Source organism: Strigops habroptila, chromosome 3 (assembly GCF_004027225.2).
Source record: "Strigops habroptila isolate Jane chromosome 3, bStrHab1.2.pri, whole genome shotgun sequence".
Lineage (NCBI taxonomy): Eukaryota > Metazoa > Chordata > Aves > Psittaciformes > Psittacidae > Strigops > Strigops habroptila.
The window spans coordinates 15,350,977-15,366,928 of NC_044279.2; the positions used below are offsets into that span (position 1 = coordinate 15,350,977).

Below are 15,952 nucleotides of genomic sequence, written 5' to 3' on the forward strand. Positions count from 1 at the left end.
TACCTTTTGCATCCACCTCTGCCATCCAGTGCCAGCCGTATTCTGTGCTGCACTAAGAAAATCTTCTTCTTTAAAGAACATTGAGAGGTTCAGCTTCATTCACTCTTGCTGCATTTGACTCCCCCAGTCCCCAGGGATCCTCCTCCAGCTGGCCTTGCCTAGAGTCCAGCTGGCTGCATTCAATTCACACAAACCACTGTCCCTCTTACCTACATGTAGTACTCAACTGTTGAACAATGACCTAATGAGATTTTAAAAATATTCTTAAACTCTCTGACCTAAAAATCTCATGTTTCAATTTATGCACTGCCTTTCACAGGGCAGATATTAATGTAACACCTGGCTTGCACTTACCAAGAAATGCAAACAGTCTCTTCATTAGTTTTATGTACTCGGAGGAGGCCCTCCCAGAGTCAAGCACAAAAGCATTTCAGTCACAGCTGGAAAGAAGTTTTCTTTCTGCTTCCTGATTGAAAATATCACCCAACTTACAAACTGGCATCTCACCCAACAGAAAATGTAGCAACTGAGAGGTAAAGCAGCTCAAGTGTCTACCACACAAAGTCAACCCTCATTACAACAAACCCACACAAACCCTCATTACAACAATATTTTTCCTGCAGTCTTCCTCCTGACAGCAGACCAAGCCCAGTGGCACGATGGCCACAGCACCTGCATTGGGTCAGGGGCCTCTCGGAGGCCCCTCGCTGCTGGGATCCATCAGAAAAGACCACCTTCCACCTCAGCCATCACCCTGAAGCAGAGGGAGAAACCCAAGTCGATGCCACAGGAGAGAACCAGCTCTCATAGAAAGCTGATAGGTAGGAACAAAGAGATTAATTTGTCTACATGTGAAGAGCAGGGATTTAGCCTTGTAGGAAGTGCAGCCCCTGAAACCTCAGCTGAAGGTTGCCACTAGTGCTTGCCTTTGTGTGATTTAGGATGTACGGGACATAATCTGCCATTCCAAGACATCTGTTTATAAAGAAACAAAGACACTTTGTGTACAGATGTTTCTTCTTCCTGAAGACCTCTCCATTTGCCAAATGAAAAACGATACCATGGCCAATTTTTATGGTTTTTTTTTAAGAAGAAAAATCCTCACTACTGCATGTTTTAGCTAATGATCCTGTAGAACACAACCATCAGAGAGAGACACCAACACAAAGCCCAGCTTCAGTACAACTCCTTCTGCAGCCTCACTGGGGTTCAAGCACAACTCAAGCCACAAGCCACAACTCAGCTTTCCTGTGCAACTTCAGCAGGAGTTAACGGTTGGCAGCTCTAAAAAAATCAGGCAAACCAGCTCAAAGCTCAAATCCCCAATATCGAATAGACGTGAAGGACTACGAGACCTCTCATTTCCTCATGTTTTAGGGTTTGGGGTAAGGCTGTGGCTTCCTTACCTTAAAGGTCATAATGAGATGAGTGAAATGAAATTCAGCCTCCAGGTTCAGTTGGATTGTCACGTTTTCCAAACCTGCAGGGGCAGAGAAAAGAAGCCATGCAGCAAAAAAGGACACCCGCCAGCCTCCACCTCTAGATTCTGCCAAAGCCCTGCTCCATTAGTGCAGAGCCCCTTTTCTTTGCCGCTTGGCTCTGTTGTCAAAAAGGGACATGAGGGTTAGTGCATTACTGAGGAATGGGGGGGGACACCAACGACCCGCTGAAGAGTATGGCACATGGGATCCCTATGCATCATCTGCACCGAACATGCTACACCCAAAGCGTGACCCTGTAATGCCATTATTTCAGGCTGCGTAACATGGCTAACATCACTAGACGCAGGGTGAGGATGGGGACTGCTGCGGGCTGGAGCCAGCCACCAAAGCACCCAGTAGCTGTTTCAACTGGGAATGCTGAGTCTGGACTTGTGTGGTGACCCCGGGCCACCCTCATACACTGCAGTCCATCTGGCAGCAACAGAGGCTTGAGCTTCCACAGCCCTAACATCCCAAATCTCACTGATAGCTGCAGCGGGCTGTTTCCCACCTTTCTTCGCTTGCTCTGAACTCTCCTGTCCCTCCAGATGCAGGAACAGTTCCTTTACAACCTGGTTTTGAAATACTCCTAAAGCAAGTATCACAGCCCTACTTTGCAATCATGAGAGCTAGGAAACTGGTGAGAAGCAAAAGGTTTTCCAACCTCTGCTGTATGATTACCTACAGTCAAGGACTCTACACAGAAAAGCAGAAAAACAGTTACAAATGTTATTTTGTCATGTGAAAAAAGCTCTCAAAACAGCTGGATGCTCATTATACTGTAGTTAGAAATTGAAAAAAAAATAAAAAAAATCAAGATTCACAGAGAGGAGAAAGGGTAAGAAATGAAAATAATAAACCCACAAAGCGCTTAAATTTTTGACCAGCTGTAACATTATGTGGAGTGCGCAGTGATGCTTCCTTCTGCTGTTTGCCTGAATAGAAGAAAACATGAATTGGACAGAAAGAATCATTTGTTTTTTATTGTTGAAGGACATTTTCATGACCTTATGAGCTAAGAACTTTTCTGTGTGGATGCTGCCAAGCCTGTTGCAAAAAACATGAATTATTTGGAATGCTAGAAGAGAGCTGCTGGAGACAAGAGGCTTGCTAGGCTGATCTAGCAATGGTTAGTGAAAACCTCTCTTTATGGGCAGCAGAAATGTTACAAATATTACTATTTCTTTTCATATACAGCAAGACAGCTTCTGCCAACGCATTTGCAGAAATCCCATCCTGTCCAGCTGGCTTTAAGGCTTCAGGGTAGGACTGCTGCTTGAGAAACCTCAGTGCCTTGTTTTGTGTATGAAGGCATGCCAAAGCATAACCATAAAAGTAAAAAGGGCAAAGGAAGGATTTAAAACAAAGCCACCAAACTAACACGCAATATGCTGGGTTTTTTTCTAACTAGCTGGCTTGTTCCTGGTGTTCATTTTACTGTTTGGCATATGGATACAGAAATGCAGGGAGCCAGGAGGGAGAAGGCAGTTTGCCGGGTAAGAGATATCCCTGGGCTTTGCTCTGCCAGGGTAGGACGGGAAACAGGAGGTCTGCAGGCAGGACGGCAGCCCCAAGCCTCCTCCTTCCCTCCACACCCTCCTCCATCCAGCGCCGGGGAAGCCCTGTGGTGCTCCCTTGGCAGCGCCGCCACGGGATATTTCTCCTGGAAGGCTGCTCCGCTCCCGCTGCCCAAACACAAGGGAGATCTGGAGCCAGTGCGGGAAACTGTTCTCTTTAGGAAAGGATTCCTGCACAGTGGTGGGACAGCTCTTTCCAGCACTCCGAGGGATGAGGGGGCTGCTGAGGGGGCTTCATTGTGGATTAAGGACTGCTCCAGGGCAGACAAAAGCAGCCAGTTTTACTCAGCTCTCCTCGAACAGCACGATCCTTCCCAGGGCAGTAATCAGCAGGCCAGAGACAACAGCAGACCTGCAGGTACGCTTCAACAAAAGGAGGGAAAACAGCTCCCAGCCCTGGAAATGGCTCCCACATGGGCAAACCCCCCTCCGTACCATTTTCTGACTGCCACCAGAGCTTCAGCCGATTGGGTGCAAATGTGGTGACAACGTTTTCAATGCGATGACTGTCAGGATTGAGAGTATCGTGAAAAGGATCCTCGGAGTCACATATGAAACATTTTTTGTCCTCCTGAAACAACAAAATAATCAGCATTACTGATTTTATCCGTGGGGCAATAGTTGTTTCCTGCAGATAAGAGCGTTTTCCATTCGTATCACATTCCACTCTTTTTGCCTGCAGGAGTCATCAAAGGGGTTTTTCTTGTTGAAACGGTGTGTTTACCTTTATGAATTAATGCAAATTGCCAAATGGAAAATATGCCAGGAATTTCATAAACTATATTTTTAGGAGAAGTATTTTTTCCTATCGAAATTGCAGTTTCAGGAAATCTCTTCTAGCTCAAGAGATTCTCCAGCAGAAGTCAGAACCAAAAGCAACATCTACAGAAAACTGCTGAATTGCTTCTGTACAAATACACGTGCAAAACTGCATCTTCAACAACTTGTGTAAAATAACGTTGGCTTTTGGGAGCTAGCTTGGAGATGTAAGCTCCTGGCATTAGGGATACCTCCAAGGAGCCTCAGTGATTTAGTGACTGAGCCCTTTCTGCATGGGGTTGACTTTGCCCTGAATCCAGCTTGTCAAGCTCCTACCTAAACCATGCATCTCCACCTGCCATTGCAATCCCCAAGCTATGCACATAAACTCAGTTTGCACACACTACAAGGTGTGCCCATGAAAACCCAGCTGGGTGCACGTCTGGCATGCGCTGCTTGGGAAAGCTGGACACTCCTTCACCAGGAGGACAAAAACCCTTCATGACTATTACTATGAACAATGCTGGTTTCGCATTGTGCCGGTGCCCAAACCCACCGCTTTCCAATTTTGCAAGGTAAGATGCAAACTGAACCAGAAGGGAGGGTTCCTGCCCAAACCACCTCATGGTTTGGCAGAAGAGCACATCGCACTCTGGCGAGGGAGCCCCCACACACCAGCTTCTGACAGCACATCACTGTCAGAAGCTACACAGGCATCATTCCTCCAGCGGGTTTATGCAGGCAAATGCAGTGCTTTATCAGCCAAGAATGTGAGGGCTGGCAGGTCTGCGCCACACAGGACTCCCACTTCACCAATTCCACCTCCTCCTAAGCCCCACGCTTCACCCCCCATGAGTCCCCAGAGGCTCCTCCACCAGAGAGCACTGCAAGAGCAGGGTCCCGGGGAAGATGTCCCCTTCTTCCCCGCTCCAGGCCCCTCTTCGCCAGCACCACAGCCCCTGCCTCATGCCACGACTTGCTGCTTCTCCCACCAAAACGGAATCCTAGAAAGCCCAGCCCTGCAAAGCACTCAGCGCGCCCAAGCCCCATGTTATTAAGAGGGTATTTGGCACCTTCCCACGATTTCAATACCACCTTACAATGCATAAGTAACCACGGACATCCCGAATGCTGAACTGAGGCTGTGAAGTCAGGAATAAGGACACACGTGAACTTCTGAAGTGATGCTTTTTACTACAGCACTTCAGCAATTCAGAAAACAGAACAAAGTGCCTCTGCTATTTTGTTCTACCAGACATGCTCACATTGTTAAAGTCAATCCTGACATAGTCCAAAAACGTTCCAGAGAAACTAAGTTAAACCGAATATTAACTCTGGTAGACAGAGCAGTACAGTAAAACTAAAGGGGAAGGGGGGGGGAAATTTGGTAACTTCAGGGTACAAATGGGCCAAGTGGTACAGCCCCTCAGGCAACGCTCCTCCCGCTTCCCGTGGTTTTCCTTCCAAGTGCCAGAATCCGGCCCTATTGTCTCCACAGTAAATTCGACCGGAGATTATCCCTTGCTTTCAGTTCAACAGAGTTCCACTTATAAGTGATACTTTATTCTTCTCCAGAATCCCTTCTGTCTCTGAGATTTTTAAGTCTGGTGAGCTGCTTCTGGCTCAAAGAGTAACGAGCTTTGTGTTTTCCACCAGATGTGCAAGGCAAGCATGTTTGCATCCCTTCGCTTGGAGACCTTACAAATGTAATTACATTAGGGGAATAGTGGCCAAAACATTACCCGGGTCCTACAGACCACTCTCCATCAGGAAGCTGTCTAGACAGCTCCGAGCAAATCTGGAAATAAACTAATTGAACTTCCCGCGGCACATTCCTCCTCGTTAACCTCGATAAGGGACGGGGGACAGAAGCCGAAAGCCGCGAGGGGTTCCCTGGACCCGGGCTGCTTTGGCGGGGCGCGGGGCTCCCCATGGGCACGGTGCTCGCCCCGCTCCAGCCCCGCGGCGGGCACCGAGCCCTGCGGCCGAGCGCGGTGCCCCGGGGCGCGGTCCGGCCCGGGCTCACCTGGAGGTGGCTGACGATGCAGTAGGGCTCGGGCTGGCGGAGGCCGCAGGTGGAGGAGGCGGACAGGCGGGCGGCGCGGCCGATGAGCAGGTCGCCGGTGGCGGGGTAGCAGCTGCCCTCGGCGCAGCCGTAGCTGTACTCGGGCTCCTGCGCGGCCGCGGACCACAGCGCTGCGCGCCCGCGGAAGAAAGAGAGAAGTGAGAGAGAGAAGCAGGAGCGCGGGCAGGCAGGGAACCCGAGCCGCCCCGGCGGGCGCTGTAGGGGCTCGCCCAGCCCGCCGTGCTCCGACGGCGGCGGGAGCGGAGCGGGTCGGGTAGGGAGTTACCGAGGCAGCAGCAGCAGAGGTACAGCGGGAGACGGCCCATGGCAGACGGCGGGCACTGGCGGGACGGGACGGAACGGGGCTTCCTCTCCACGCTGCCGCCGAACGCTGCTGCTGCACGCAGGCGCCGCAGCTCCCCACGGCTCTCGGGGAGCGGCTCCGCGTCGCCGGCGCCCCCCGGCCCTCCTCCTCCTCCGCCCCCCGCGGCTCCGCCCGCCCCGGCCCCTCGCCCCGCCGCAGCGCCGGGCCCGCCGGAGGGAGCGGGTGAGCGGCTGCCGTCGAGGAAGGGTTACCCAGCCGCGGTGGGAGGCTGAGAACGGCGGCCCGGCGGCGGGCCGGGGAGGGAAACGCCCGCCCCGCTGCACCGGGGACCCCCGAGGGGCGAGTGGAGGAACTCCAGCCCACCACCACCAACAACCACCACCACAGGATGTGCCCTCCTCGGTGCTCCCCAGGCTTGGGAGCGGGCTCTGGGCAGGATACAGCAATCGGCGGGGGGTTGGGGGTATCACCGATGGGGTGACCCCTCTCTGATTGGAAACTGCGGGAATGGGGGTTTTGACCTAATCCTGACTTCTGCTGGTGGGGCTGGGCATCTGGGAGGGAGAGAGGGAAAGAGGGAGAGAGGGATGGATGGATGGATGGATGGATGGATGGATGGATGGATGGATGGATGGGTGGAGCAAGCATACCCATGCGGCAAGGCCCAAAACCCAGCAAATGGCCAGAGGGTCGGCAACTGTTGTTTGTGATGCTCAGTGGCCCTGGATTGCCTGGCGATGTGGTGCCAACACAGGTGGCTCCTAGTGCCATTCCTGGGCATGGTGGCCATGCTGCCATACATGGCTGGGTCTGGCCCTGGCAGGGCTGTTGAGCCCGGGTCAGCCACTGCCAGGCTGTTTCTCATTGTCTGGGCGCATACACTGCTGCTGCCTTCCCAGGGGTGCTGGGGTGGCTGCGAGGAGTCAATGGCTGTGCTGGAGCTGCTGGAGCTGAACCCACTCCAGTTTCCTGGGCTGTGCCAGGGACGTGGTGGTTTCATTGGCTGGTGGCAGAGTCCCCTTGCACCCAGGGGAAAGGTTTACTGGTAAATAAACATCAAGGAACGGGTAAGAAGATTGGATGTGTTGGAAGAGCACGGCTCTGGCTGGACGCAGGCTGGGACGCATCCCTGGGTTTATACACCGGAGTTTTGCCTGTGCACGTGCAACACTTAAACTCGTGTAAATCTTTACCAGGTACCAGTGTCCCTCAAGAACACTTTGCCCTCGCTATTTGCAGTGCAGTGAGAACACACCGCCGTCTGTCCGTCCAGCAAACCCTGGCGAGGTAGGTAAATATGTTAGTTCTCATTTTACAGATGGATAAGCAGAAATGGAGAGATACCAAGTGACTTGCCCTAAAGGTTAAACACCAGATCTGAAACATAACCCAGGCCTCCCAATTGAAGATCTAGTGGGGCTGTTTCCTTAAAGAAATCCTGGAAATGAAACCATTTTAAGTTGATATGGCAGGTATAGTAATTCTAAACCTCTTCTGCAATGTGGTCTTCTAAATTCACAAAACTAATTCAGTTTCACAATCCTGTCATGTAAATCACAGCACAGCTTTGTTTTTAAGCTTCAGTGTAACAAACTTTTTTGTCCCACTGACAGAAACTGTTTGCTGCGGTTAGGAACTCCTCCAGTCCATGGCTGGCAGGCAGCGGCATCGCTCCATGTGTGACTGTGCAAGGACAGTGTTTCATTGCCATTGGATTTTTTTCTGTCCCATATTTTTTCAATTTTTATCAAGGTTTTCTCATCTTTCTCTTTTCTGCTTCACAGCTGTGTAGAAGTCCTATCCTCCCCTAAACCAGAAGTGGGCTAATGTTGCCCTCTGGAGCTCCTTGCCCTGTGACTAGGCTCCTTTGTGCCTTGCTGCAGATGGAACGTGCTGCACTGCAGCCTAGGGGTGACCCTGCTGTGTGGCACAGGCATCAACTTGGAGTTGCAGCCACAGACCGGGGTGGCCACCACCACCCATAATTGAGGTCACCTTTCAGAGGCAGCTGAAACCACCAGCATTCGCTGTGTGGGTTATTAGATGCAGTGAGCTTGTTTGTGTCTGTCCCTCTCTGCAGTGCTCATGAGCAATAGTGATCCGTGGGATGGCTTTAAGCTGACAGAGGGGAGATTTAGATTAGATATTAGGAAAAAATTCTTCACTGTGAGGGTGGTGAGGTGCTGGCACAGGGTGCCCCATCCCTGGCAGTGTTCAAGGCCAGGTTGGACGGGGCTTTGGGCAATGTGGTCTAGTGGAAGGTGCCCCTGCCTGTGGCAGGGGGGTTGGAACTAGATGAGCTTTAAGGTTCCTTCCAACCCAAACCAGTCTGGGATTCTAATTTGATTCTTCAAATGATAAAAACTCAGTTTTGTGTCATGTCCTATCCTTGTGGTTGGTGAAGCAGCTTTACAGTCCTGGGTGTCTCTGTGCTGCATCTGAAGTCTTCTTGAACCAAATTTCAGAATTTGACCTCAGTGAGACCCACTTGATCCCCCATTTTCTGGTAACACTGCAGGGGTTGAACGCCTAACAAAAAGAGTGGATGAAATAATCTTCGATTAAATATATCTTGGATTATGTATGAGTTTGGTGAAGTGTTGTTTGTATTTTGATTAATGTCGTTGACGTCAAAGTGCTCTACAGCAAGATATTGAATTCAGGGTTTTTTTCAAGAAACAGTTTTCTGAAGCCACTTCTGCCCACAAGAAAGAGGGTCAGGGGTAACTAAAAATAGGTATTTTTGATCCAGATCCAACATTTTCCCATGAATTAGCTTTGCAAAACCACTTTAAAAGCTTTTGTGTCACTTCCAATGGGGAGCGCTGCACAGTTGTAAACCTCGGAAGCTGTCACAGGATGGATTTGGCGTTCTGTAGCTTCCGGTCCCATCAGGTCTGCTCACTTTGTGTGTCTGAGCACGCTTGGAAGAAGGCAGGGGAGCTTAGACTCCATGCTGACTTTTTTCTTCCTGTTTCTGTTTTTATCCAGCCATCTCTGTTTTCCCACATGGGTACATCTCCCCTCCAGGCCTCTTTAACTGCCTTGTGTTTACAGACTTTGCATCCTTGCAGCTTGTCGAAAGCCATATGGCAACTCTCACAGCCAACAGTGATTTTGGGAGGACGTTCTCTTTCAACTTTCTGCTTGGGAATTCAGATTGTTAAAGCCATGCATGCAATTGGGAATTTCTGTCTAAACACTTCAGGTTGCCTGTTTCAGGTGCAGTGCAGCAGGCCTGCATTGAAACCTTCATTACCTGGAGACCCATTTGTGAGCAGCTTGGTGAGTTGTGTGCTCTGAGTAAAACAGAGATGCTCAATTTCATTATGGCAAAGTCAATCTAAATACATTTGTCTGATTACAGCCTAGGGACTTATAAAGAAGCCTCACACCTCACAGGTGATTTTTTGAAGTGCTAAAAATCACATTAAAATGCGTATTATGTGCGTACTGCGTTCGGGTGTCTTTGTTGGATTATAGCAAAGTTATAATTTCATTCCATCATTTTCACAATAGAAGCTATTAGATGGGTAATGTGTGTTGCACACTGCCCTGGCTGGAGCACAGCTGCTTTGAGTTAGAGGAGTATCTTTGAAATCTTATGCATGCCAGCAATTCCCACCCAAGCCCTCACTGCACACGAATGCTACTTTAGCTCTCCTAAACACAGAGTGATAACTGTGGATGGTTTATCTTCCTCAGATCGATAAGGATTTTTTTATGGGTGCTGCTGGCGGGAGGAAAGGTAAATACTAAATGCTAAGAGCCCTGTGTTCCTGCAGAGCATTCCTTGTTTTATGGATGTCCTCTGGGCTGCACCCAAGCTCTGAAACAATGCTGAGCTCCTTCTGGAATGCTTGCTGTGGGACAGTCCAGCCAGGAATGACACAACTGGTTTTAACTGAGGAAAAGACATTGTCAGTCTGTTCAGCATCCTGCAGGAGTATGTATACCAAGGGTGGGATTTTGAAACCCAGGCACAGCTCCCTTCAGCCTTTTTAAAATGGTAGCACTTCTGTAGCATTTGCCTAGCCCCAGTCTCCTTCTTTATATTAAGAAAAAAAAAAAAAGGAATTATATACGAAAATTTAGAACAATTTCTATATTCTTTATGGCTACAAGAAACTGCTGAGTGAACTCTGACTTCTGTGAGGTGCTGCATGTGGGAGAAGAGCTCCTGTTTTTCAGTGTTTGTGGCCCTTTAGACTCACTGCTTAAACCAAAGAGATGGAATAATTTTACAGCTGTTAGTTGCATTAATTAAAAATGTGGGAAATCCCTCAGAAGCATAAGAAAAATAGGTATTGCAGGAGGGGCATTGACAAAGAAATGATTTTGAAGTTGTTTTCAGCATTAAGCATCGGTGCGCTGCCATCCAGTGGGCACTGGGGAATTGTCTCTCTATTGCCCACCTCTGATGGTCCAGCGCTGCATGGAGGTATGCGTTCATTTTTAGTGAACATAGGGGGACCCCCACATGGTCATGGGTTTCTAGTTCTCCCCCTGCTCTGTCCCAGTGAAGAGATGGGGATGGGGAGGAGTGACAGTACCCTGAGGACACTGCCAGTTGTCAGCAGGGATAGCTACCAAAGCCCACAGCCCTTCATCTGCATTGTCACATCCCAGTCTGTGCAGACCCATGCAGGGCTGTGGCACAGCCACAGGTTATTGGAAGGGTTCAGCAGAACACACAGGATGTTGGGAGTCTGTCTTTGAGGCAGTCACTCTCTGAGCAATCCTGCTTTTGCATTTCCAACCCCCTACAGTGAGAAGCTCTAGGCTGTGCATGGGAGTGTATTATAAAGCTCCCTTAAAGACTACATCCTGATTACTTAATCAGCTGGTTTATTAAAAGGTATTTCCTATTTTCATATAAACTCAGCTGGACAAAAAATACCCAAGAGAAAATTACATTATTCACTGCCAAAATACTGTAGGCACCTTCAGGTATTTAGGGAGGACAGCCCTCTGTGCTGGGAAGCTCAGGAGGTGGTAAGCACGGAGACTTCAGTTGCATTTTACCTGCTGGTCTGTTCAGACCTTAACTTTTGCATGTTGCATACTTGCTTTCCTGCTTCGTGATTTCATTTTTAATGGCTATCACTTGTTCCTCTAGTTGTCTCAGTTGCTCTGCCTTGTCTTGTTTGGTTTGATTCAGGTCCTGAAGCTTCTTCTCCAAATCTGGAAGAGACATGCAATGATCCTCGTATTTGTTGTGTAAGTAAAATCCATGGATTAACAGCATTTCTTTTCCCAGGAGTTTTAGAGGCCCATTTCAAATGGGGAATGTTATATATGCAAATGGAGGGAAAAGAGAAATGTGACAGCCTTAAATAAATTAATTTCTCAGCATGTGCTTTTGTCCATCGGCTAGGATAGGGCAGGACATGGAGCTCTTAAAGGAGTTGGTTTAAGTGGAAACGCTTAGAGGAACAGTGTGCCCACTGATGTGTGTAAAGCCTGGACAATTTGGGCATAATGAGGTTAGGTCTCCCTCATTCATAGGAATGTTTTCTGCTGGTCCCTGTGAAGCTACACCAATGTAAACATACTGGTAGTGAGTCAAAACCACATTATTCACTGCCTGTTTCCAACACACTTATCATCTGGGCTTTTGGAGTGTCTGGGATGCTCATAATATTTTTCCTCAAGGTATTTGCTCAAAGTATTTATTTGGATCCTGTCCTGAAGAATTTGCTCCTGGGATGGAGTTTCTTCTTCAGTTTTGCTGATGTTACATGGTATTTTTGAATATTGAGCCTGGCAGGATCCTAAGCCTAAGGATTCCCAGTGGCAATGCCCAGACCTTCACTGCAAGCAGAATTAGGTTTCCTGTGTGCAATTACATGAGATGTGCTCTTCCTTTTTGGTGACCCTCTAAACCCACCCAAGAGGCTGTGTGAGAACCGGTGCCAGTACGGCCACAGCAGCCACAATCTCCACTGCCACTACTGCACCTCAGCCACAGCCCCACAGCTCCAGGGCACGTCAGCTTCAGTCTCTACAAGCCAGTATTGGTACCTGGTTGGTTCTGCAGTTGCTCGGAGAACAGGTATGGACTGATGGAGAACAGCTGTCCTGCAGCTCCAGGACACAAGCCATTGCTTGGGTAAGGTAAGAAAAGACAGAACGCAGAGGAAAGATTTAAGGTCCAAATGCCCAAAGCAAGTGCATAAATCAAGGCTTCCAGCTAAATCTGCAGCAAAGTTTTAGCAGATTTTGTACTTGTGCTGTTTTTAAACTGTGTGAATCAAATCACTGCAAGTCCCTGTGTGTACAGCTAACAATTTATGTCAGAAAAAGTACATAAGCCAAATCAATTCAACTACTTTTTAACTGATTGAGTAGCTTCAAGCAGGGATTTTCACTAATTACATTGTTTTAAACCCGATTTCAGGTGGTCCTGGTCTGTTAGTGTCTGTGGGCAAGGGCTTCAGTTGAATTCATGACTGTCACAGTTTTCACCTCTTGCTATGGAAACAATAACACCACCTGTTATTCTTTTAATTTTCTTTTCAGTCTCTTCAGCCAGTTTTTCTGCTTCTTCTTTCAGCTGCTTCACTTTTTCTAGTGCTGCTTTTGGAGGTCCTCGGGCTTTCAGCTTTTCTTGAAGAATGCTGTACTTTCTTTTAATGTCAGCAAACTCCTGTAACAAAATGCCATTACTTAGTTTAAGAGCATCTCATAATTAATCTGGCGTACTGAAGAGTACATACCTTTTTTGAATATCCTCTTTGAACCAAACTTTAAATCTCTCATTCTCTTACATCTTAAAAAAAAATATAAATAAAACATCCATGACAAGTGTACATTGAACAATGCTTTACAAAACCTGATAGAAACCAATTAAAACAAACTGCCAGTGGAGCAACCTAAAGAGGACATGAGGATGTAAAGAAAACATGATTTAAGTTTTTTAAAGGTTACACTGGTTTTACTTCTTTTCATAGGGCTTTTCTGTAAATTTCATTTTGCCAGGAGGCTTAACTCAAATGTAATGAATTATCTGTAGCAACACTGGGTTTTTTACATTTTTGTCTGTAGGAATATTCAATTTAATATTCCCTGCTGATTTAGGTGCTGTTGAGACTGCAGTTTAGATTTTGACTAGGTTTCTTTTAACCTGCAAGCTTGGTCATGCTCCTGGCTTGCGCTGTGGGTGCCTGGTTCTTCTTGTAATTTTAGCATATTTCTGGCCACATCCTCAAAAATTGGAGCTACTGAAGAGCACCCAGCCTACCAAAAACTCCAGGTAACTCCCAGAGCAATTTCCTCTGAAGGAGAATGGCATGGGATGAATGGGCAGGCTGCTGACATCACTCACATATTTTAATATCTGGTTTTGTGATTTGTTCTGTTGTGTTTACTGGTGCCCATGGTGACTAAAAGTCTTATATGCAGTGCAAGGAAGAATGTCACAGAGTAGCCAGAGAAATATGTATGTTTTCTTTTCATTCAAACACAGAAGTGTTATATGCTAGAAGCCTTAGAATAAAAAATAAATTACTCTTACCTGTGACATTTTACACTGCATGGCATAAGGAAAACATAACAGTTTTGAGGAGATGGGAGTAACACAATGGCACTTCTGAAGCAAAAGTACTATTAAACATGGAGGGCATCTTTTTTCCCTTAATACATGACAGAAAGGCTTACATTATCAATGTTCTGGGCTCGCTTGTTTGCTGCTTCTGCCCCTGCTCTTGCCTTTGTCGCTTGATTCTTGTTCATCAGCATTTTTGCCTGCAGTGTGGCAATTTCATCTTCCATCTCAGACTGTTTTGCTGACAAGTCATTTAGTTCATCATTTGTCTTATTCACTTGGTTCTCAGCCTAAAACAGAGCAATTGTGGTTTCTTACGCAACATCCATCCAGCTTGCAACATGTGGTAATGAGGAGATTAATGTCAACTGATTGAGAAGAAGAGACCCTTAAACATCAGGGAATTGGTGTCATATCTGCAGCACATTCTGGTTTTATTTATTTAAGTTTACGTTAAGGAAACTTTGAGATTAAGTATATTTTTCTAAAATGTATGTAGTAAATAAAAGTTTTACAGAAGATACCTGTGAGATCTGCGTTCTGATGCCTTGTATCTCTTCATTTAACTTTATGAAGGTGTTTTTGGAGTGTCCTTGGGACTTCACAACATTTTTAAGTTTATTATTAATTTTATCCACAGGCAGAAGAGCTTTAGCTGCTTTGCTGCAATGGAAGGATAGAAGCATGTGTAGTATTGTCGTGTGGAGAGCAAAGCAAGAACATGTTTCAGGAGGTTGTGGATGCTCCATCCCTGGAGGTGTTCAAGGCCAGGTTGGACAGAGCCTTGGGCGACATGGTTTAGTGTGAGGTGTCCTTGCCCATGGCAGGGGGGTTGGAACTAGATGATCTTAAGGTCCTTTCCAACCCTTACTATTCTATGATTCTATGATTCTATTATTCTATGATTCTAAATGCATCTATGCTTGCATGCAGAAATGTTCCCTCAAGTCCAACAACAACCATTAAAATTGTGGTTTTTAAGTTGGCAAGGCAAAACGTCAGTGGGGGACTTTGTGTGGGAGCATGTGAGCTGCTGTCTTAAAAGTGAGGCTGGATGCTGCAGGCTGCCTGGTGGTGCACTGCTTTGCTAGTAAGGAAGACTCATGGGTGAACATATTTTCTCCCTCCTCAATTCTTGATGGTTCTTTCTCACCCATATTTAAACCTCCCAGTGAATCAGATGTAATGCTTCACTAGGTCCAACGTGGAAGTAAGTAGCTGCTCTGGGCTCTTTGACTCTGGCAGAGGAGCCAGGAGCTTTCAGGAGCTGCCCCCTTCGCAGCATGTCAGCTCCTGCAGCCCAGTGGTCAATGGCTCGTTCCTGCTGGAGAGGCCCCGTGGAAATGGCAAGCTGAAATCTGCCGTCATCTCAACTTTCCCTCCAGTGTTACTGGGATACTGCCTGGGGTATGGAGCAGTCCTACCAGGCACAGTGCAACTACAGTTGGCACATCAGTATGAGAATACCCTACTCACTCAGCTTCTTGTGCCTCCATCAGCAGCGTCTGAGCTTCCTCCCGTTTTCTGTTTCTTTTATGTGCATCCAGCTTGTACTTCTCACAGTGGCCCATAATGCCAAGCATGCCCGTGAGCTCTTGTGGAGTCAGGGGAAGGTTTATTTGCAGAACATAATTTGCCACCTTCTCAATGTCTTCTGGAGGCACACTCTCATCTGCAACAGAATTGGAGCGGAGAGTATCCTAAAGCAGCTCTTTCCTCCCAGTGGAATGTAAACGATCGTTGCTGCCTAACCTTTTAGTTATGTGGGAGAATAAAGCTGACAGGCACAGCAAGGGGCGAAGAGAATTATCTCCAACATTTTGTAATTTAATATTATGTTTCCAGGTACTGCTGTTAGTGTTGTCAGAACTGGCTAAAATGAGGATTTGAACCCACTTTGAACTGTGTTATTAAATTTCTGATGTAGAACTGAGCCTGTGGAAGGTTTTAAATCAGTGCACAGCACAGCTAGATGTGTCAGAGCCCATTTTTCCCTTGGCCCTCAGATCAAAGAGGTGCTGGAGAGACTGGGGTGTGAATGGAGCTTTCCAAGCTGGCCAGTGGGTGTAATCCCTTCCCTGGAGTCACCACAATATTGAGAAAGTGGTTCCTTCCCTGGTTAATGAGAAGGGCTAAGCTACAGGGGAACTTAGGTCAGACTGGGATAGGATGGGAATTTACAGTAGAAAAACTGTATTT

The 15,952-nt window shown here is 47.5% G+C and overlaps 2 protein-coding genes across 2 annotated transcripts in view; both read right to left on the minus strand.

Annotated features, from left to right (window-relative positions):
* Positions 1-6,298, minus strand: part of LAMB1 (laminin subunit beta 1) — a 50,734-nt gene extending 44,436 nt beyond the window's left edge. The window contains exons 1-4 of the mRNA XM_030478296.1: positions 6,169-6,298; positions 5,844-6,013; positions 3,494-3,629; positions 1,407-1,480 (exon numbers count right to left, since the gene is read on the minus strand). Of these exons, the coding sequence (XP_030334156.1) occupies positions 1,407-1,480; positions 3,494-3,629; positions 5,844-6,013; positions 6,169-6,208 (420 nt within the window). The 5' untranslated portion in view covers positions 6,209-6,298. The remainder of the gene's footprint in view (positions 1-1,406; positions 1,481-3,493; positions 3,630-5,843; positions 6,014-6,168) is intronic.
* A 4,740-nt stretch (positions 6,299-11,038) lies between these two features.
* Positions 11,039-15,952, minus strand: part of LAMB4 (laminin subunit beta 4) — a 42,300-nt gene continuing 37,386 nt past the window's right edge. Inside the window, exons 29-33 of the mRNA XM_030480504.1 lie at positions 15,230-15,425; positions 14,278-14,416; positions 13,867-14,043; positions 12,703-12,856; positions 11,039-11,391 (exon numbers count right to left, since the gene is read on the minus strand). Coding sequence (XP_030336364.1) covers positions 11,252-11,391; positions 12,703-12,856; positions 13,867-14,043; positions 14,278-14,416; positions 15,230-15,425 — 806 coding nt within the window. The 3' untranslated portion in view covers positions 11,039-11,251. The remainder of the gene's footprint in view (positions 11,392-12,702; positions 12,857-13,866; positions 14,044-14,277; positions 14,417-15,229; positions 15,426-15,952) is intronic.